Source organism: Callithrix jacchus, chromosome 21 (assembly GCF_049354715.1).
Source record: "Callithrix jacchus isolate 240 chromosome 21, calJac240_pri, whole genome shotgun sequence".
Taxonomy (NCBI): domain Eukaryota; kingdom Metazoa; phylum Chordata; class Mammalia; order Primates; family Cebidae; genus Callithrix; species Callithrix jacchus.
Genome location: NC_133522.1, coordinates 16,772,813 through 16,797,359, shown reverse-complemented (window position 1 = coordinate 16,797,359; position 24,547 = coordinate 16,772,813). Strand labels below are relative to the sequence as shown.

General features: G+C 35.2%; 1 protein-coding gene across 38 annotated transcripts in view; it reads left to right on the top strand.

The window, feature by feature from the left end:
* The window catches only part of ROBO2 (roundabout guidance receptor 2), a 1,334,178-nt gene that overhangs the window by 1,284,444 nt on the left and 25,187 nt on the right, over positions 1-24,547 (top strand). For 18 of the 38 annotated variants that reach the window (XM_078358528.1, XM_078358527.1, XM_078358517.1 and 15 more), the window contains 4 exons: positions 2,195-2,476; positions 7,707-7,863; positions 17,348-17,608; positions 22,406-22,611. In XM_078358528.1, the coding sequence (XP_078214654.1) occupies positions 2,195-2,476; positions 7,707-7,863; positions 17,348-17,608; positions 22,406-22,611 (906 nt within the window). Of the gene's footprint in view, positions 1-2,194; positions 2,477-2,882; positions 3,009-7,706; positions 7,864-17,347; positions 17,609-22,405; positions 22,612-24,547 lie in introns of all 38 variants that reach the window. The other 20 variants (XM_078358523.1, XM_078358522.1, XM_078358510.1 and 17 more) reach the window with 2 other exon arrangements.

Below are 24,547 nucleotides of genomic sequence, written 5' to 3'. Positions count from 1 at the left end.
TGAAGACAATATGCAGCCTAAAAATCAATACAGAAGCACTTAGACTTAAAGGCTAACTCTAATTTCATCTAGGAGGGAGAGGAGAGATTCAATATCCAGAGCCGCAGCATTAGTGGTATAGCAACATTATTAGCATTAGATTCTTGGACATTTTATTTCATTTTTTTATCATTTGAGCACACAGCCAGTTGAAAAGCTTGCCATTGAAGTGGCTTGCTCTTCACATTAAGGCTTTGGAGAACTTCAAATTCAAAGTGTGTGAAATTGGAGCCAAGTTAGAGAACCATTGATATTCAGCTAACATTCATCAGTGAAAGGCATGGTGAAAGTGGCAGGAACAAAAGTCTGAAAACTCACCCGGGTCAAGGATCTATTTTCACCAATTTGGATATACTACACATTAAAAGTTTTTTTTTCTTTTTTAGATTTTTCATATTTTTCTTTACTTTTTATTATTTTTTTTTATTCATTTTAGGTTTTGGGGTACATGTGAAGAACATGCAAGATAGTTGCATAGGTACACACGTGGCAGTGTGATTTGCTGCCTTCCTCCCCTTCATCTATATCTGGCATTTCTTCCCATGCTGTCTCTCCTTAACTCCCCACCCACTGCTGTCCCTCCCCTATTTCCCCCATCAGACCCCAGTGTGCCGTGCTCCCCTCCCTGTGTCCATGTGTTCTCATTGTTCAACACCTGCCTATGAGTGAGAACATGCGGTATTTCATTTTCTGTTCTTGTGTCAAAAAATAATGTTAACACTTGAGAATGCTGTACGTTTAACATCAAATTTTGTGATTAGTACATAGCTCAAAGAAAGAAGGGCAAGAAAGTAGTTCCAAAGTTCTGAAATTCAAAAATAGTTATTCACTCATACAACCTGGTGAAATATTATAAATTTAAATATGTTTAACAATTTCGCTGATATACATTTAAGATACTTACTTCACTATCTTAAGTACATATCCACTTAATTGTAAAATAATTCCAGTTCAAAAACTTCAGAAAGACTTAACTTATACAGTGTACAAAATACATTATTCCTTTCTTTCTACAGTTGCTAAAGAAGACAATTTTAATATGTAAAATTTGAAAGTAAAAGTAATATTTCTATAAGAATTTTTATTTCAGGTACTATTGGGTATCAGCTAATCTAAAAGGTTTAAGATAATTACAAATGTCCTATAATGAAGAAATAAAGTGATTTGATGACCTCAAGTCCCATGAAGTGAAGCTTTCAGAATATAGATTATTATAAAATGTACTGTATAATAATTAGATTCATTTTAACTCTACATGATTAAAAGTAGTGTTATTTAGTGATTTCTATTTTAGAGTCACTTAGTATCTTTCTTCCAAAAAGGGAAAATAAGAACTCAGGGGACAGGTGGCAGTTCTGAATTATAAAGCATTATTTAAAAATAATTCAGCATACCGAAATGAAAAATGGACTGATTGATATTCAGCATTGTTCCTGAAGTTTAACTTTACTCTTGCTGTATTACAGCATGAAACTGTAATTCTCTACTTTGGAGTTGGTAGCATAAATTAAAAACTCAACGATTACTGAGATTGATTTTTCTATAGTGAAATCCTGCTATATGGTGAAAATGACTTATTCATGAAAATTTTCCTTTGTTATCCAAGGGAAAAGAATTTATTCCCCATTTCTGGAACAATGAAATCACATCAGTAAGTGGCAAGTTAAAACTTCAAAAAATGTACTTCACAGTCAAGATAGTATAATTTTGGAAATGTTTGCATATTATATTCAGCAGTTGTAGTCTATGTCTCCTAGGATAAAGTGGAAAGAGATGTTTTTCATCTGTGATTTGTGGATTCACTATCATTGCTACTGTAAAGTGCTAACACCTTTATTGGTTCTGAAACAGAGCGAGCAACGGGAAGCATTTTTCAGTAGTGAAATATCTCAAACTTCTTATTCATGGTTGAAGGAAATGGGGGGAGGGTTGTTTTAAGCGGTGAGACGTGAAGGGCGAGCGGTAGGCCTGCCTGTCACTGAGGCTGATAGCTTGGCGATGGTTGTACATCATCTACCCTTCAGTGGCTCATGAAGCCCATCTCAGCTGAAATGCAAACGTGCAGTGTGACACACTTATTTTTCATCTTCAACCCTGATAGTTTTGGGCTTCCGGTGCCTCATTAAATTGTTTCATTTCCCTATGTTCACCACAGATGTGCTGCCACCAGTTCCAGGCCAAGGGGATAAAACAGCAACGATGCTCTCAGATGGAGCCATTTATAGCAGCATTGACTTCACTACCAAAACCACTTACAACAGTTCCAGCCAAATAACACAGGCTACCCCATATGCCACCACACAGATTTTGCATTCCAACAGCATACATGAATTGGCTGTCGATCTGCCTGATCAACAATGGAAAAGCTCAATTCAGCAAAAAACAGATCTGATGGGATTTGGTTATTCTCTACCTGATCAGAACAAAGGTAACAATGGTGAGTCAGGTTCTTGTGTCCTGAGGAGTTATTTTCATTTCATTTGTGCATGAGATAGAAGTTAGTATTTGTTGTTGTTTCAGTGATTCATTACCAGGTTTTCTATCTTAACTAAAAAAAGATACTGGCATGTTTCCAGTAACTTGAATAATTCTTATCACCACCACTGCCTCCACCACCGTCACCACCACCACCACACACCAGCACCAATCGGTTTCATCTTTTAGCTCCTTTTTAACATAATTATCAGCAATCCATCTCTACTTCCATTAGGACAGGCTAGACAAAACATTCCTCCACTCTCCCACAACATCTGCTTTTGAGTTGCTAACTGCATGTTCTGCATGGGCTTGTGCTGTGAACTAATCACATGATGCCACTATGACCTCTGCCCTTTAACCCTTAGCCTTACTTTACATTCCTGACTACCGATTGGCTGAGGGATTGTCTAATAGAATGCCACACAACCAGTCTCAGGATTTCAGCACCACCAGCTCTCACAACAGCTCAGAAAGGAGTGGCAGTCTCTCAGGTTGGTCTCATCACAGTAAGGAGAAATATTTGTTTGTCACCAGCATATGACCTGTGTTCCTAACCACCATGAAGATATACTGAATCACAGCTCCCTGTCAGGCCTGTATCTATCAAATGACAATTACATTTTATTCTGATGAAATTCTGCCTTAATGGGAGAAAGGGAAGAGAAAAATCACTGTCCCCTTTTATATACTGACTATACAAGGCTATATTTAAAGAAAAAATTATGCCATTCTACTAAATTCTATTTATTAAAGCACAGAATAAAGACAATTTTATAATAAAAAGATCATACATGAAAGTCAATTCCATGTCATGGATACCTAAAGATGAATTCAACTACAATGAAATGATTATGGAGTGCTTCATAATGTTGGTATATCATTGATGTGACTTCCTATTTTTGGACAAGATTTCAAAATATCATGTAATAGGACTTTTTATCTATTGAACGATGTTCTAATGTACTGTATAAGAAAATTAATATGGAAAATTAATATTTAATTTCCAAAGAAATCATACAATCTTTGATATGGATAATTCTTTTATGGTATAAATTTTAATATGTATTTGAGACCTAGCAGCCAAACTAACAATCTATAATGTAGGTATTATGTATCACAGATGGAAAGAAATACCCTTTACTGGACAGAAGTATAAACCTATTGTAATGACTTATAAGTGAAATCTTCCTGGCCCAGAGATCCTTACCTGTAAACTAAGGCGGTTGTAGTAGACACACTCTAACTTTCAACCATGACATTTACATTGTATGGCTGATGACTTTGTACATTTCTAATTTATTCCATGCCCCCACTTGCTTAATTTGTTTGGATTAACTACATGCTGTTTGTTTGTACTGAGATTTTGTTTTATTTGTTTAATTACAGGTTGTTTATAAAAGATTATAGTGTATTATGACATGTCACAGGCTACCAGGCATCAAGGCCATAAAGAGTTAAACTTTTTACATCATTAGGGTAACATTTTCTAAATTACTTTTCCTCGGGAGATGGAATCCTTTCAGTCTGAAAATGTTAATGCTCCCTCTTCCCTTCAAAATGAGTCATTTGCTCTTCTTGCCTATTGGTGGGATTAGATATATTATAGAATCCAGAAAATTTTAAACATCTGTTATGAATTTAAATGGGTTTAATAATATAGGAGAATTTTTTGAATGACCTTATATGTCATTTATACTGCCATTTATTTATAGTAAGTCTCACAATTGCTCTGAATAATTAAAAAGTAATTTATCTTGGGCTTCCTCTTTGTTTTATTAAAGATATGTAAAGTCACATGCAATATGTAAAAATAAATCTATATACTATAAGCCTAAGACTTCTAAAAATCTTTAAGATTACCAAGACTTTAAAAATCTTTCTTTAAGTATTCTATATGTGTTGATTGTCACCATCAAGTTTTAAAAGTTACCTTTTGAGTAATTGTAAGCAGAACACGATTCACAATAGTGCTTAGTGCTTTTTTGAATCCGTTAATCTCCTGAGTGACATTTATATATATCTATGAATTATATTAACTACTTTATCTACATTTGAATGCAGAATTACTTAAATTGATGATAGAAAGCATTCTTTAGTAGATGAGAGTGAAGTGATTATTCTCTTTTTAGTTTAGTTCAATTGAGTTCAATATTAGAGTTTTGTTTTATGCTTATAATCATAGGTATGTTTCCTAAGACTTAAATTTAAGATCAAACCACCTTGTGGATAGCTAATCATATGGTATTATAAGATTTTCTTAATTTGTGCATAGCAATGTAAGCAATTTAAAATAATCACGGTGATAAAAGTGGACATTTCTGAATTATTTGAGTGAGTCTATCACCCTCTTTGAAACACTTATAAGTTATTCAATACACAAGTTCTGAGCACTTCCATTAAAAATCTCATCACTGAAAACAGAAAATTACCAGCCTGAGCAGCATGGCAAAACACCATCTCTAAAAGAAATGCAAAAATTAGTCAAGTATGCTGTTGCTGGACTGTATTCCCAGCTACTTGAGAGGCTGGAGTAGAGGGATGCTTGAGCCTGGGAGGTTGAGGCTGCAGTGGATGTGATCACACCACTGCACTTCAGCCTGGGTGACAAAGTAAGACCCTGTCTCAAAGAAAAAAAAATACACACACACACACACACACACACACATATTATATACACCTCAATTATATATATAACTCCTTAAAATATTCTCTCTTAAAAGATAGTATAGGCAATTCTCACCTTAAAATTATTGAGGGTTCTTTGTTTACAAGTAACAGCAACAGACTATGGCTCACTTCATTCAAGATTCAGATGTTAGACAATGTAAGTGACTTTGGTTCTGTCATATGTTCTCCACCATGCTGTGAGCCTACCACTTAGCTCACTGCTCAAAGAAGTAAGGTGTGTTGATTAGTAATCCTACCCATACTGCCCACAATGAGAGAGCAGAAATATTCCCCAAAGAAGTGAAAGTGGATGATGGATAGAAAGCCCTCACAAATTTCTTTTGTGAATCACCTGTTTCCAAAATACATTTTTTAAAATCTGTTTGGAAGAGTAGGTAATAAATGGCTTTCTTGAACTTTGGAAAATTAGTTCAACAGAATTCAGGGCTCTAGAAGTAGTAATTTCCAGTAAAAGCTGCTGCACTCCAAATTCTGGTTTTGCTCTTACTGGGTGACAATAGACCACATAACACTTGGAACGAGCCTCAGTTACTTTATCTATAAATGGAGATGCAAGAACTTGTCTATTTCTGTCACTCAGTTCTGGTGGTGATCACGTGATGTTTCTAAAGGTACTATGGAAAATAAAAAGCTTTTTTTAATATATAAATAAATAAGGAATAAAGGAGGTGTAACTAGAGAGAAAGCTACAAAAGACAAGTAGCTTAAACTTTTAATCATTGAAATGGAGTTCTGATACTACAGCAGAAGAGACAGTCCCTGTGTTATAATTTTGCTGACTCTTCAGGAAACAAAAGGATTAAGGTTCATGTACCTTAAAAAAAATTACAAATTTATATTCAAGCAAGTTTATTCTTATTCTGAGAGTAAGGCTCTTTGTGGGATACTCATTGGGCCTGGAGAAGTTGGGAGTAGCGAAAGCTTTAGAAATCAAGAGCAGCTGCGTTTGCTCTAAGATAGAGGATACGGGAAAGGAAGAATACAATGCGTGGTATTTATTGAACTTTCAGTACATTCTGAGTACTTGATATGCATTGTCTCTTGTAATTCTCAAAATAACTCAAAGAAGTAGTCACTTTACATCTGTTTTACATGTGTGAAAATGTAGGCAGTAACTATTGAGTAACTTATCTAGTAAGTGGGAAACTGGTCTGTAAACCCAAAACCAAACTCTGATCCTCTAAGCAGACTACCAAACAGGTATCATAAAAGGCATGGTGAAACAATTTGTGTGCAGGAATATTCTCTTAAATGTGTGTGGGTATGCATGCTATGTGGAAAACATATACAATTTTATAACTGGCAATAAAGTGTATCTCTAACAGCTTTATCACTTCCTGGTGCTTAAATATGTTGCTATTAAATTACATAATATTCTGATTTGGCTGATGCAGATGAATAATTGGTAGAAGAAAGGAGAAGAGTAGACTTCTAGTGATACTGTGATATATTGCTAGATAGCCCTGCTACAAATAATTTTTGCTCACAACTTGTAGTACCAGAAAGATGAAGTCCCAAGGATCACTTAGATTTTCAGCAGATATATTGCTGTAGGCTGTGGTGGGAGTCACCGAAGTTACATAGTTACAGAAACGCCCTTTGTTATTCTCCTCCAAGAAGTACTCATTCCTCATCTAACTGTGGTCCGCTTTTAAGGAAGAAGCTTTATTTGCTTAATTTTGGAAGAGTAAAAACTATATCACTGTCCAAATGATAAATTATATTTAGTATATTTCATTAAGCTCTGTGTAATCCTAGATATGGCTCATATGCTGCCGGCTTACTTTCTGCTCATATTTTGTGCATGATTTCATTTGTATTACAATGCTCCTGAAACTGATTACTGTATTAATTTTTCCTCCTTTTTGGAATGTTATGAAATGTTATGGCTTAAAATAGCTAAGAACTATCCACATTTATATGCAAAAATAATCATGCCATTCATTAGTTTAAAAGTCTATAAAATGTATCTTGGTGAAATATTTACAGTTATTTTCCTGATTGTAGCCAATTGATTTTTATCAGTTACTTTTAAGATAAAAATTGTTACTCTCCTGGATTAACTAAAGTGAATAAGTTCTAATGGAAAAGTTTAGCCTGTATCCTTAGACCCTGCATTTTCCACTGAGAGAAATTATGCAAAAGAGTATTATAAATGTACTAAAATCTGACATTTAAAAGAATTTGTTATGGCCCATTATTTCTCTAACAATGAAAACATGGAGGCAGCAAATATGAATAAATCAATAAGCTTTTGATACAGCAGCTATGTTTTTGGTTTATTCAGCTCCACTGTTAATGCACTGGGGAAAAAAAAAGCAATATCATTTTGAGTGATTTATTAAAATATTTTTGTTATTATATCATTTCATTGTTTATAGCTTTTAACAACTCCAACAGACTGATTCTGGTGTTTTGAAACATAAATGCATCTTGCCATCTGATATATTCTATTTATTCTGATATTTGGAATCTCTGAATAAATACATCATTACTTTCAGGTGGGAAAGGTGGAAAAAAGAAGAAAAATAAAAACTCTTCTAAACCACAGAAAAACAATGGATCCACTTGGGCCAATGTCCCTCTACCTCCTCCCCCAGTCCAGCCCCTTCCTGGTACAGAGCTGGAACACTATGCAGTGGAACAACAAGAAAATGGGTAAAAATGTTTTATTTCCTAACAAAATGGCCAGGGCTCTCCTCTCCTCTCTGTTGCTCATTTTTGCCATCATCTTGCGTTCTCTTATTGTTTCCTTTGCCCCCTACCACCATGTTCATTGCATTTTCCCCTCTTTTATTGTTTGCACTGTCTATATATTTTTAGCTGATAAATACAAAACAGCGCATATTGAAGACTGAGAATCCTTGGCCTTCAAGTGCCTTAGATTGTCTGCAATCATGATAATGCGGCCTCCATTTATAATATTGCTTGTTAGTTTGAAAGCAAGTACCCACAGCTCTGTGAACTAAAGAGCCACTCCTGAGAAGGGCTGAAAAGGGAATTAAAATAACCTTCTTCATCATCCCTTGCAGTTCTCTAATGACTTGATGTCTGGCCATAGCAGGGCGCCACTGTAGAGCACCATCACAATGGGATAATTGTAGGGACCTGGCCAGTGGGTAGAACTTTAATCATCAGCTCTGATGGGAATTTAGGGGCCAGAACAATAACAGAGCCAATGCACACTCTGTGAGGAAACCTTTTTAAGCTATAAAATTTCCTTTGAGGGCCTTTAAATGTGACCAGTTTCCTTATTCTCTCCCAAGTGTCTCACAAGAGTTAGTTTTCCTGTGTTAGTTTAAGCTTTAAATGATTTTAAACACAAAGACACTGATACTTTTTACCTCTAATTCAAAAAAAAAAAAAAAAAAAAAAAAACCCCTGGTCAAAAAATCATAGTCTCCTTTCTAATTTAATAATTCTAAAGGCTTTGTCTTCCTTATAATTCCGAAGTCACTGTTATTTTGACTGGGTCTCTATGTAAGCTAAAAATATACAATAAAAGCAGTTTTTCTTTTCACAATTTTTTTTCTTAGAAATATTTAGATATTACACCATATCCATTTATTTCTATAATGGTTTATTTATTGCCTGATTTTTAAAAAATCACATACGCTTAAAAGTTTTTTTTTTTTTGTCATTTTCTTTCTTTGTACATAACTGTTGTCTCCAAGGTCTTCAGATTAATTTTTGTAATGGGTATTTTCTATGTCACAATATTAGCTTCCTTTAATGATATTATTTCTTTTTTTTTTGATATATAATATATATATATATATATACACACATCCATAGTTTGTATATGTATTAAACATATGTACAGACACACATATATAAATAGATTTTGTCTATGTCTTCCTCTCCCTCCAAAAGCCTTCATTTATCTCTCTGAGATTGTAGTGCTTATTATATATACATATATTACTATTTTATTTTTTTAAGTTCACATTTGAAATGGGAAACTAAAAGCATATCCTGTGTCCTCTTTCTCTAACTTAAATAATAAAATTCTGTTTATAATCTTAATTTATATTAAGATTATAAACATGTCAGTGCCACATGAATCATGAGCAAAAAAAAAAAAATAACAAAGAAGTGTATTTCACAAGAAAAGATTATTAGGGAGATTAGAAATCTGCATTTTAAAAGCTAGAGTCAGAGAAGACAGAAATGGGGACTTGTGAAATAGGAAGAGAAAGTAGTGTTGTTAAAGCTTTATATATATAAAGTCCTGAACTCAGATCACATGAAAATATGGATAATTTGAAATTTTCTTCCCATTGAATCTACAAAAAAAAAACACATAGACTATAATAATTCCTGTAATCCCTTGCAATAAAACGAATTAAATCAAAATCAGTGCCAAACTTCTCACTTTATTTCATTACCTGCCAGCGGAATTGGATATATTCATGAAATAATAGATGGTGCAAATTTTTATTATTTGACACAAATTATTTTCAGTATAATTAAGATATAAAGCACAAAGTTGTTTTTACATATTTGGAAACTTTTTATATATATGTATTTTGAGTTACTTTCTTTCAAGTTCTTGTTTGTCTTAAATACATAGTATTTCCTTTAAAATGTTATCATTCTTACTAAAAATAGTAGTTGAATCTTAGCCAGTCAGTAATACTGACAACAAAATTCAGTTTCCTTATGTTTTGAGCTCGGTTTTTAAACACTTGAAAATTATTATTTTAGTTGTTTATAATAAAAACACATATTTAAAGTTAATATAATAAGGGCAAATAAGCATTGAAAGATTGGGCATGGTTTTGTCCATTTCTTGATGTATTCTTTATACTTTTATGTTTTCTAATCGGTAAATCGTATGATACTGATAAAGGAAAGATTACTGAACACGGTATTCTACTATTAATAATATTAATATTAAGTAATTCACAGAGGAAATCTTTAGAATACATCTTCTAAATAATTTTTCTATAATTTAGAACATTCATAATTCAGGTTTAAGCATTTCTTGATATATAAAATATAAAAAATTTAGAAACATTTTTGCTCTTGATACTTTTTTGTTTCCTGTTTTTTTTTTTTTGAGATGGAGTTTCGTTCTTGTTACCGAGGCTGGAGTGCAATGGCACAATCTCGGCTCACTGCAACCTCTGCCTCCTGGGTTCAAGCAATTCTCCTGCCTCAGCCTCCCAAGTAGCTGGGACTACAGGTGCCCAGCTAATTTTTGTATTTTTAGTAGAGACGGTGTTTCACCTTGTTGACCAGGATGGTCTCGATCTCTTGACCTCATGATCCACCCGCCTCGGCCTCCCAAAGTGCAGGGTTTATAGGCGTGAGCCACCACACCTGTCCTACTCTTGATACTTTTTAGAGATCAGACACTAGTAAACACTGTCCTGCTCCTGACACACACATATGCATACATGCATGCATGCACACACACACACACACACACAAACACAATTTTGTATGACAAGCACTAACTCAGCAATGAGGAAGAACTAATAATTTTCCAACAGACAGGTGCAATCATATATACCAGGGATGCTAGGGGAAAGCTTGTAGAAGTTAATTTTTGAGGTGAATCTAGAATCATTTATTCACAAATAATAGAACCACATTTGGTGGCTGTTGGATGCCAGGCACTGAGCCAAAAATAAGGACAAAGAATAACAAGAAAAAGTCTCTGTCCAAAAGTGGTCTAGACATAGAATACATAGTCAACAACTGTAACAAAATGTTACTGCTGTTGTGATTTTCTGTGCAAATGGAGAGAAATTTACTGGCCAGAGACAAAAAAAAGAAAAAAGAAAAAGAAAAGAAATATAATACAATAAAAGACAAGAAAACGGGAAATAGCAAATAGCCCCATTAGTCATTCTTTTGAAACCCCACCTTATTTAGTTAAGGTTATTTGCCTCTGTTTTTGTTATTCCTAAAGCTTGCTCCTCTGTGGTAGTACTCCTCATATTGCACTTAATTGCTTGTCTGTGCCCTTTATCAATTTGTTGCTGATGTCGGAGGCTTGTTGAGTTTAAAACCTGCTTAGGGTAGGAGATAATCTAAGAAGATGTTTTGAAGTCAATTGTGAAGCCTTTTATGTCATACTGGAATTCTGATCTTTGAGTACAGATGATGAATTGGAGGATGAGAGGCTGGGGCAGGTAGATAAAGCATGTAATACTGCAGGAGAATGGCCAGTATCATGTAAATGATAAGGGAATAAAACAAAGCAATAGCATTGGGTTGGAGGAAAGGTACATATTTAGGAGATATACCTAGTTAATGGTAATCATTATCTTGAAACTAATGTATCTAGTTTTTTGTTACAATATTTAGTATTGTTTCTAAGAGCCCAGATATCATTATTTTTCATTCTAAGCCTTCCTTTCCCCACATATCAAAATAAATATCGAAATAATATTAAAAAGTCAGAATATCAAAAGTTATCAATTACCCAACAAAAAAGTATTTAATTGTTAATTCAGTAATACAGCAATTTTTCTCCCATCATTATGCCTCTCTCAGCTTGCCAAAAATTGTCAAAATGTATTAATCCCTAGTTATAAATACAATGCATTTTATCATAGTCATATGATTCTAGGAAGAATTCAGTGGTAATTAAATGGAAAAGTGGAGCTTTTCTTTGTTACCGCAATTAGAGATTGGCAAGTTTCAGCCAGTGGTGAACTTTATTGTGTCTTTATTAGTAGTTTGGTGTTTGTATCTGGCCTTTTACAAGTTCATTTACACGCAGCATTGATTTGCTGTCATCTTTATCATTATTCACCAGGCAAGATGGATAATAAGATGCCTCATAGTTCCCTGACACTAAGGCAAAGAACAAAAGCTTATCCGTGAAAGGTTGACTGAAAGATCTTTGGTTTGGCATTAGCAGCATTTTCACGGTACTTTTAATGTTACTACAAGAAAAAGTTGAAATTCTATCACTCAAATAAGATGTATATCTGTAAATGTGAAGGAAACTATAAAAACAGAGCTACACTTCATAAAATTTATAGAATCTTCTTGCCCTTCTTTGGTAACTGTATGAAAACTAAGTATTTGTTGCTTGGAATGAATTAAGACATGAATGCCATAGAGATAACAGACCATTCTTCTATTTCATATGATATACACCATGCCCCAACTTTCCATCATTTATTCTTTCAGGTCCTTCTAGCATTTTCTTTTTTCTCTTTTCCCATTTTTCCTCTTTTGGCACACAGTAAGTAGATGAATCTGTGGACGTTTTTCAGCTTTGCTATTCCAAAGGGGTAAAGAATTTGCTTCTTCCTGTCCTAGATTATCTTTATAAAAATAAGGACATGGAAAAATTGGTGATAATATTTCATTCTAGTTAACAGGAATAGCTAATGAAATATGTTTTAGTTATTTAATGCATTAAGCAATGTATTTGAACAATGTCAAAAATAATATTTACATGGTTAGGGTCTCCTTTCCCTGATATTATTTGATTAATAAAAATGAATTGATTACAACAAATTATAACTTCTCCTATGTTTCCTGAACACATGATGCATATAACACGTATTTCTTCTAATATATTCTCTATGAATTTTCATTTCATGTGTATATCCCTATTAGATTTTCAGAAGTAAGGAGATCTTACTACCTCTGGAGTGTCAGAAATATCTTAGGAAAAAATAGACCATTTTCACTTAAAAGATTGAATGTATGAACATTTTCTTTCTTTTTTCCAAGGTATGATATCCTTGGCAATAAACCAATGTAAGTAAGGAAAGTGAACCTGTTACTTTTTGGCCAAAAAAAAAAAAAAAAGGACTTTTTTTGTAATAAGATTTACAAAGTAAGTTTAATTATATCTATTTATGAAGCAGAACAGCAAGCACATTTCATACTGAAAATGGACAGTTCTCTTTTGATTAGCCTATTCTTATGTGTTTCTGTTTTACTTAATGTGTCTTAAGTCAAATAAATAAATTATGAAAAAATGAAGCATTCTAATTAATGAAATGATTTGTGTGTTTTCAATTCAAATCAATACATATGCTTATGACCTACTCTTTTTAAGTTATTATACTAGGTATAATAAAACAAGAACAGTTCAATGTCATAACTGTAATGCACTTGAGGAAAAGGCATTATAAACATGTGGAAAGTTAAATACTAAAATAAATTGGTCAAGAGTGACAGGAACCAACACTGGAAATGACATAAGACTGCATATAATCAATTTTCAAAGAAACGAGCAAATATATTGTCAGAGCAAGTTCAGAAGAGTAATGTGTGAGAGCTGGTTGGCCTCATCAAGGAAATCTTTATACAAGATACGGGATTTAGCCTGTGGCTTGAAGGATTTATACGATTAAGATAGGTAAAACTGGAGGACTGCAGCTTATTGGATATAAGTGGATTCTTCTAAATAAATGTACCAGCATGGAAAAGAAAGCATATAGAAAGATGAAAACACACTAATTTATTCTGACCAGGAGATTCTTGTAAAACCTGTCTGAAATGTTAGATTGAGGCTTAGACATATTTAGTGGGTGGAATAAAGAGAAGTAAGTATTTTTATTCAGACTACTCTGATGTTTTCGTAGATGAATTTGTAAGTGGTGGGTAGGATTGATGAGAGGATGGAAAAGTAAAAGCATCAAGTCCCACCAGGACACTGAGTAAAACATGTTCAAGCAATAGGCCTTTTCTCCAAGTGAAATTTAATCATGATCTCCAGCATATGGAACAGATAAAAATTGTATCAATTTAGAGCAAAGGTTTTTTTCAATTCAGATTAGCACTCATTATATAGTCAATTAAATGGAATACCACCTAAACGACGGTATGTTCTAGTACAAAAATCGGTATTTGTAAACCACTGGTGTCTGTCTGTTGTATATAATGTCTAATGTTATAAAAGGCACTTAGGAGGAAATATTTCTTTCAAACCATACAGGGCTTCTGAAACAGGGTCTTACAACTCATTTAGGTAGCCTCAGCAAGAGAAGAAAATGGCCATAGAAATGAAAATAAAGGTGTCAGATTTATAACTTGCTTTGAAGGAAAAATCTCTGGGATTTAGAAAAAAAGAATTTAGGGACTAAGGAGACTGAATGCAAAAGATGATATTATTCCCTAAAAAGAAAAACAGAAAACCCTTTCTGTAAATATCTACGGCCCACAGGAAAATTTCAGACTCCTTCTAGGGGCTGATAAGGCCTTTGAGCAGCCCATCCCCAATTCTCCTGCCTCTTTCACGGCCAGCTTTCTTCCTTCTTTGCCAGCTCTTGGCATTAGGGACCTATTGGAGCTCTTCAAATTCCTTTCTCTTCCTCTGGGCTTCCACAAATGTTGTTTAAAATCTTCCTTTCGCTGGTGGTCAGCAAAGCCCTGCCCAACTCCAAAGCTAGTTTGGACGTCCTGCTTTTGACTTCCATAGCATCCCACATTGTCGATCATTTGTTTAATATCAGCTTTCCCCACTGAAATTCGTGCTCTGAAACATTCAGGGCCCTGACACATACTCGTCCAAAAAAATTTTGGAGTTTTTTTTAAATAAAGTTTATTTTTTACATCTGTTTTAGGCTCACAGAAAAATTGAGCAGAAAGTGCAGATATTTCCCAGGCCCCAAACATGGACAGCCTTCCCAACTGTCAACATTCTCCACCAGAGTGGAATATTTGTAACAATTGATGCACCTACATTCACGTGTCATCATCACCCAGAGTCCATAGTTTACATTAGGGCTCTAACTGTGTTGAACGTTCTATGGATTTGGACAAATGTGATACATGCATGCACCATTATTGTATCATACAGAATAGTTTCACTGCCCTAAAATTCCTCTGTTCTTTGCCTATCCTTCTTTGCTGGATGGCTTCCTCCCATCTAGCCTCTGGAAACTATTCATGTTTTTCCTGTCTCCATAGTGTTGCCTTTTCCAGAGTGTCATGTAGTTGGAATCTTACTGTGTGTACCTTTTTTAGATTGGCACCTTTTACTTGGTGATAGGTGTTCAAGTTTCCCTTGTCTTTTTACCGCTTGACAGCTCATTTCTTTTTGGTGACAATAATATTCCATAGCCTGGTTAACTGTAGTTATTTATCCATCTACCTACTGGGAGACATCTTGGTTGCTTCCAATTTTGGCAATTATGAATAAAACCAATATAAATATACATGTTCAAGTTTTATGATGAATTCAGCTTTTTTTTTTTTTTTTTTTTTTTGAGACGGAGTTTCTTGTTACCCAGGCAGGAGTGCAATGGCGCGATCTCTGCTCACTGCAACCTCCGCCTCCTGGGTTCAGGCAATTCTCCTCCTCAGCCTCCCGAGTAGCTGGGACTACAGGCACGCGCCACCGTGCCCAGCTAATTTTTTGTATTTTTAGTAGAGACGGGGTTTCACCATGTTGACCAGGATAGTCTCAATCTCTTGACCTCGTGATCCACCCACCTCGGCCTCCCGAAGTGCTGGGATTACAGGCGTGAGCCACTGCGCCCAGCCAAATCCAGCTTTTAAACAGAATAAATAAAAAGACATCCAAGTCAAAATATTCAAGAATCATCTTGACATTTATGAGTTACTGTTTGTAAGAGAGATCAAGACTAGAGATGTACATTTTTGATATTTTCTAATATCATAGTTTGCCTAATCTCTCTTGTACCAGATACTATATTAGGTGCAAGAAGTATCTGAGAATTACAGCTTTCAGAATCTCACAAAATATTGGGAGAAAAGAGACACAGAAACAAGTAATTCCAATATAATATGGGGAGTACCACAATATAAGTATTATAGAATTGCAATTAATTCCATATGGAGTGGGGCAGAGAAGACTTCACAAAACTGGTGATGTTTGAAGTGAATCTGGTTGAAGGAAGAGTAGGCACCTACCAGCAAATTATTTGAGAAGCACTATAAACAGACCCAGACTTTAGAAAAAAATAGAGTATATGAATGTTAAGGAAATAGTGCGAGATGAACCTTGAAAGATGCGTTTATCAGATGAGGATGGGTGTTTTTAGACTCAGCTAATGAGTTGGAAAGCTATTTTTAATATTAGTTATAATCACTAAATAATTTTAGGCCTAGGAATGATATGAATGAAGATTTTAGAGATATATTCTACTGCACGTGTATAAGAAAGGGCAGAACAGAAGATGATACAGAAGAGAAGGAAAGCTAGTCAGCTAGTTTACAGAAGGCAACTGATGTGTGATTGTGGCAGTGGGGATGAATTGTAGGAGAAAGATTCATTAGATATTTAAGAGGTTGAATTTATAAGACCATGATATCCAATAATGCTATTCATCTTTTCCTTGTCTGTTTTTAAAAGGATGTTATAATCTATTTGATTTCTGAAAATATTCAGTCTACGGAGAATTGAAATAAAAATGCTATTGATTTTGTCTCATGGTTAAAATTTTCTGGATTAATTTTCTGTGCTTGGAGACCATAGTCCCTTAAAAATATGGTTTTAAAATAATTGTTATAGTTTACACTCAAAATTTGTTTAAAGGATAAATCTCTTGTTTTTAATACAATAAAAATATTATTTCTATTTTATAGGACAAGGTTTTGAACTTCGGTGTTATGATTTGCATTTGGATGACAAGATAAAGAGGATATTAGTTTCTTCTGAGAAAATTAAGAGACTCAAAGAGATACTGAATGCATTTATATCGTAGTCTTAATAACATATGGAATGAAAGGTTGTCAGAGATCTAGAATAAGAATAAGTAAAATTATCCAATAACTTCTTAGATAATCAATCAGCTATATTGGCATATAATGTTAGTGCCAACAAGTATGAACAGGAGAAGGAAGTAGTTAAATCTACAAGCACTAAATTCATTAATTGTCTTTAATTAGCAATTTGGTTTTTCCACATGAGTAAGTTTGTTGGGAAGTTATTGCCTCTTGTAACTGTGGGGTAACAATTAGCTAATAAGGTCTTTTAAGAATAAATTGAGATATTGAGATAAAGGATGTAATTACAATTAGAGATTAAGATAACAGCCAGGTGATTTACTGTGGTGGCACCAACAGCTTCAGGAGGAAATAAACTGAGAGATCATTTTAGATACCATGTGGTTGCTGCTTATTGCTATTATAATTGTGTGCGTGTGTGTTTATGTATATATCTGTCAATGTGCATTTTTTTCTCGTTTAATTTCAGCTATGACAGTGATAGCTGGTGCCCACCACTGCCAGTACAAACTTACTTACACCAAGGTATGGAAGATGAACTGGAAGAAGATGATGATAGGGTCCCAACACCTCCTGTCCGAGGTGTGGCTTCTTCTCCTGCTATCTCCTTCGGACAGCAGTCCACTGCAACTCTTACTCCATCCCCACGGGAAGAGATGCAACCCATGCTGCAGGCTCACCTGGATGAGTTGACAAGAGCCTATCAGTTTGATATAGCAAAGCAAACATGGTAAATATCTTCATTAAGTCAAGGGACCCATGCTTTCAACACATGGAATTTTTTTTTCAGATAAATTCACAAGAGATTCCGATAGAACTACACAGGTAGGGTTGAAAATGATTTTGTATAACTCCTTAATCATTTAGATAAATATATCGATTGCAGAAATGTTAAATAATTTGGTCAAAGTCACATTTTCAGAGAGGGAACTAGAGCAACAATTCAGATCTGCTGAATTTCAGGCTAAAGTGCTCTTGGCTACACCAGAATCTTTTCTAATTTGTGGTTTATCTTCAATTAGCTTATCCTTGAACTCACTTCCAACTAAGTAATAAAAGACTCCTTTTAGATTCTTCAAAGTGCCTGTTATTAATTCTGTATGTGGTTGTGAATATGTAAATATGAGCTTCTGCATATCACATACAGTTAGTGTTAATTATTAAAAGACTCTCTTGGCTGGGCGTAGTGGCTCACGCCTGTAATCCCAGCACTTTGGGAAGCCAAGGCAGGTGGATCATGAGGTCAGGAGTTCAAGACCAGCCTGACCAACATAGTGAAACCCTGTCTCTACTAAAAATACAAAAATTAGCTTGGTGTGGTTGTAGGCATCTGTAACCCCAGCTATTCAGTAGGCTGAGGCAGGAGAATTGCTTTAACTAGGGAGGCAGAGGCTGCAGTGAGCTGAGATTGCACCACTGTACTCCAACCTGGGTGACAGAGCAAGACTACGTCTGGGAAAAAAAAAAAAAAAGATTCTTTTTACCTGAATTAAATGAAACAGAAAAAACAACAATATTAGTATCAGTAAATGCATAAAAAGCAGGAATATCACAGATTTCACATTTCATTTTCTAATCCATCTATAAACTTCTGTAAACTATAGGTAGCAATTCACCTAGGTATCCTGTGGAATTAATGCAGAAATATAAATGGGACTAAATCACAATTTCATACAGGTTTTGTTGTTATTCAATGTTTCTACTTTAAAATAGTGGTATAAAAGTCTGAGCTTTTGAAAATTAAATCTCTATGTCATACCTCTAATTTTCTTCTGTTGATTTACACTTTGTGCTTGAAATCTGGGTAAATTTTTAAAATAGTATTTAGTTTTGCTTTTTAAAATAATTCTAGCTATGGGGATAAATTGATAAAATTCTTATTTTCGTCATTAATGAAGTATTTATTTTTCAAATACAGCTAACTGTACATAGAAAGAGATACAAACCCAGAAGTATTACTTAAAGATTATTGCAAACAGCCTCTTTTCTTAAGATCAGAAAGTCTTGAACATTTTCTAACAATCATCAGATGTTTTCTCAAAGGTCAAAGACAACTGGTAAACACTATTATTTTGCATCAATCTGCTTTTTATAAAACAACCCTATTTAAGTTGAAGCTGCTTCAAGAGCCATAAGACTTCCTTCACATTAACTAATGAAACCGTGCAGTTTGGTCATTTAAAGCACAGACTCTAGCTGAAGATTTCTCAAGTTTGCCTATATTTTAGAACCTATTTTAAGGATATGCATTTGGATATTCATGTGGATGACCTTAAAATATACCATTTGGATAACGTTAAAATATATTGATACGTGGACTCCACTCCCAGAGAAAAATTCTGACTGCATTATCTGGAATTTGACTGGGACAGACAGGGTTGGAACCACTGCCATGGAGATGAACATGTCTTACTGGCTGCATGACCTTGGGCAACTTGCTGAACATTTACATGCTATCGTTTCCCCATGTGTAATTAGCTCATATAGGAAATTAGAGGGCAATCCCCAAGACCACCTATATTTCAGACACCAGGTGCAAGTTTCAAGGGTCCCCAAGAGCACCCCGAAGTTTGAGAATTATCTATAGTAAGTCATAGAACTCACCGAAAGATTTCACACTCATAGTTATAGTTTATTACAGTGAAATGATACACATTGAAATCAGCCAAAAGAAGAAATGCATGGGACACAGTCCAGGAAAATTCCAAAAGCAGAGCTTCTAGTTGTCTTCTCTCAGTGGAATCATGGACAGCATACTTTCCCGACAGAGTGTGACATTAAACACCATGGAGAATTGTCAACCCGGGACGGGCACACCTTCCCTGAGGTCCTGCGACTTCATTTTGGCTCTGTCACATAGACATTATTGACTATCCACATGGCTAACCTCAATTTCCAGTGCCTCCAGAGGTTGAGGTGATATCGTGTAATGCCAAGGCCCACCATAAATCATGTTGCCATGCTTTCTGGAGTAGCCTATGGCCTCTAGGTAAACAGAGAGGCTTATCAAACAGGACATTCTTGGGACTTAGAGATTTCTTCCCAGGAGTAGAAGGCAAAGGCCTAACCTCTGTTGGGTCAAGGTTCAATTCTTCGTTACATATTTTAGTTTTTGTGAGAATGAAATGAGCATGAACTTTTACACTGCTGTACCCGGCTGTTATGTCAGCTGTTATTATCTAGGAAGGCCTGGATTTCTACCTGAGATGTTCACTGCTTTCTTCCCATACTTAGAAGAATGTCTTACTTAGTAAGTGCTTGATAAATATTCGCCAAAAAAAATGAACAGATTAGTTCATCTCCACCTGCTCCAAATACCCACAGAGTACACCCTGATTCTTCTTCTGCGTGTGTTCCTACCCAACCCAGCAATCTTTCGGAACACCTTGGCTGACTCCACAAGTGGGAGTTATGAGACTGCATGTGCTTCTGCTTTGGAAGTGACTCTCTGTCTGGGTTGCACATCGACATCCTAGGAGGCCTGTTAACAGATAATAATTTCCAGGCTCCACCTCCCAGGATCTGTTTCTATTGATTCATGAAGTACACAGTACCTGTCACTAGAAGATATTTATAAATGTTATGTATCCTCTTCCAGTATTTCAATTTATCTCTTAATTTTCCTTATAGAGGAGTACATTTTTTTATCCCTCAAGGTATATTTGTTTTATTAAGAGGTGTCAGCAGTGATGTAGGACCAGAATGTTGGCCTGATCCATCCCTCCTAGGAGCAAAGTCCACATCATTATAAAAGAATGAATCATATTGCCCTATAGCTTCTTGCTCATGCCTTGTTTGTCTCCATTCCCAATTCGTGAGAAGATTTGAGGCAACACTTATAGCAAGATGTGCTCATCTACCCTCAAGGTTTTCTGTAGTAATACTTAGGAAACATGCTATGTCTTCTGATCTTTCAACTAGCAGGCTGTGATGAATGCCGCATACTAACTTGGGGCCTCAACTTTCTGATCTATTACAAATTAAAGACTGTGGTCTGATGATATGGAGGTAGCTTTAAGAATTAGAATTCTTTTTTAATATTGAATATCTAAAATTCTGTTAACATTGGAGTTGATTACAAGTTGAAGAAGCCAGTTGGGAGATAAATACTAAACAAATTTGGGAAGAATGAGCTATTTTCCCCAAAGACTGCAAATTATAAAGCAAAATAGTCTCGTTCTTCATTCAAGAGCCAACAATAAAAATGCATAGTACTTTTTAATATCTTCCTTAAATAGAATGGCCTTCTAAATACTTTTTTATGAAGGCAAAGAAAATACTTAATATGCTAAAACATGTGGTGCATTTACTTTTTAATACTGGTAACAAATAACAATGAATTGATTTCATTTAGCATTTTATAGTTTAGAGGAAAATCTGAGAAGACCCAAAGCAAAATCAACGGGGCCAGCTGCACACTTTGTTAGCTACCTGGTTTGAAACAAGTCACTTAAATTTGACCTTCAATTTGATAAATTCTAAAGAAGGTTGGGCCAAGCATGATGGCTCATGCCTGTGATCCCAGCACTTTGGGAGACTGAGGCAGGACCCTTGTTTAAGCCCAGGAGTTTCAGATTAGCCTAGACAACATAGTGAGACTCCCACTCTACAACACTAGCTGGGCATGGTGAGGCATATCTGTAATGCCAGCCACTTGGGAGGCTGAGGCAGGAGGGTCACTTGAGCCTGGGGGGTAAGGGCTGTAGTGAGCCATGATTGCATGACTGCACTCCAACCTGGGCGATGGTACAAGACCCTGTCTCTCAAAAAAATTAAATTAAATAAATACAGAACGGTTGATAATGCATGATCTATTTTTTTCATAAAGTTGAGATTAGAATTCATTATTCATCGCAGGTTTATTTAGCACACTATTGTTCTAGACACAGAGAATGCTTAGATGAATTGTTTATGCCTTTGAGGAGTTTAAGACTTTGGTGGGTGAGACAGATGCACAAATAGCTACTAGAGCACAATTAGTTGTGCCTACCCTAAACTGGAAAGTGGAAATGACCTTCCAGCCTTGAAGTGAGAGGCATAGTGCAGGGAGGAAGCCTTCTAGGGAAGGAAATGTGTTCAGGGTTGGGAGGTAGGGGACATCTTTCCTTCATAAGGGCTAGCAGGCAGCATGGGTTACACAGACTGAGTAGAATTTTGATGCTAAACTGGGAACAAAAGTATAGTCTTTTTGATGAAAAATAAGAACTTTAAATAGTTACGCATGATGAATATTCCTATTCTCCTGTGGATGACATATTTTCACAGAAATACTGGGTCCGTATTTGCTTTTCTTCGTGTATTATCCTATTAATACCAAGTGAAGACTTTACTGGTCTATGTTGTACTTTTTTTGGTGAGGCTCATATTCATAGCTATCGTCTCTGCCGAAAGGCTTGTGAACTCTAAAATTAGTTAATGGAAGGGAAAGAGACAATATGAGTTAGTATAGCATGCATTTAATTCAGATTATAATTTTGTTGCATATTAATGAATTGCCTTTCGTTTTAAAATTTCATTTGAATTCTAGGCACATTCAAAGCAATAATCAACCTCCACAGCCTCCGGTTCCACCGTTAGGTTATGTGTCCGGAGCCTTGATTTCTGATTTGGAAACGGACGTTCCAGATGATGATGCTGATGATGAAGAGGAAGCTTTAGAAATTCCCAGGCCCCTGAGAGCACTGGACCAGACACCTGGATCCAGTATGGACAATCTAGACAGCTCTGTGACAGGTAACGGAACCAATGTAATAGGAATAACTGACCTATCGGTAACTTTAAAATGCATCAAAAATCAACTACTTCCTTATTGTAAGACTTAGTCCACTCCGTCTATTTCTGTAACATTTTAAATATGTTAATATTAAATACAAAATCAAAAAGGATTTGGAAATACTTTTGCTTTGCTGCAAAAATGATAAGAAAATTCATGAATTTTAAAAGGCTTTAAAGACATGAAAGAAAACTCAATTATATCTAGGGCTTTCATGAGAAGTTCACTCTATTAGGAAACCAAGTCTATTACATTAATAACCTTGACTTTTAGAAATGATCTTTTTTTTAATATCAGGAACAACATACAAAATGAATGAAATCTTAAAATGCTTCTTGATATTTCACTCTGTAAAATCATTCTCTGATGGAGAGTAAACAAGTCTCCTGAATAAGCCACTTTAAGGTTGTACGAGGAATTATTTTTAGAGTGAAGAAAATGTGTAGTGAGATAAGCCATATGTTTATGCATTTCACATTGCTGAATCTAGCAAATGCTTCTCTTCCAAGAAATGCAGTTATTTTTTTCTGTTTACTTCTTTGGCTTCCTCTTGCCTTGTTCACCAAATGAAAGACTTCCACTGGTATTCTTCTCTGATGATCCCAGGACGGAGATATAACCTATTTTCAAGGGTTTTTAAAGAAAACTTTAAATCGTAATATAGAATCAATGAATATGGAGAAAAATAAAGATTCAGTCTTTTTGTTCAAATAGATACACATTGTTGGACACACACACACACAAATGCCTCTTACATCACTGTGTAGACAGAGCTACTACAAACTGAAGTCTGGTCTCTGCATCTCATTGGGTTTTCTCAGAAGACTGCTCATATCTGTATTTACCATGATGACATCTTTCATCCTAGGAGGTATTTTATCACAATCCCACTTAATTCATTTTTATGCCAATAGCTTTCAAACTTTCTCAGAGTTACACAGTGTGTTAGAGTTCTGCAAACGCTGATGGAAATTGGTTTATGACAGTGATAAAGCAGCATCAGTGCCTACGATTTTCCTCTGCATTCCTCCCTGAATTACACAATGTGTGATGCACGAGCCCATTTTTTAGTTTTTCTTCTTACCCAGTGGCTGGTCTGCTTGCCAGCCTAATTAAGATTTAATAACCGCAGATACACTGCTGTGATTTGAAACCCAGATCCAACCGAAGGTGATAGAGCGCAAGTTAAAATCTTCAAATGCAGAGAGCTGACTTATTAGTGCACTATTATATTAAGCCCTTTTGCCTGAATTTCCAGCATAATCTCCTTCAGGGTAAAAATTCTGCATATTTTTGCATATTTCACTAATGATACTGAACTCCTTTCCATTAGGAATGCAGTAACAAATTGCAATAATGATGAAAAAAGTCAGCTAGAGTCTGTGTAGTTCTTTTATTAAATATTATAATGTCAAAGAGATAAATACGTCTATAAATCAGGAGAATGCCATTTTACATGACTACATACTCACCTGTAACATGTCAGGCTGCCCGATGTGCCTGCACCTCCAGCAGTCTGCATTTCTCCTGTAGCTAGTGTAATGCTCATTCCAAATTAAGCTTTTGTTGCTAAGAAAACAAAGTCTGGTTTCCTCCTTGAATTCACTGCTTAATTACTGCTGTATATAAAAACCTCAGGGTGTTTAGATTTGTATTCCATGATGAGCTTATCCTGTGAGTAATACATCTCTTTAGTAAAAGAAGTTATTCTTTACACAAAAGTAGCCAAATACAAACCCGCTTTTCCTTTTCTTTCTCTTCCACAACAACTTTGTGGAGGTGTGATCAAAGATTTAATTTGCTCTCTAGGGTATGTGAGTGAGTGCTTATAAATGTGTGTGTGTGTGTGTAAGGTGTGTGAGTGTATTACAATGTGGGTGTGGATGCTTGCGTAGG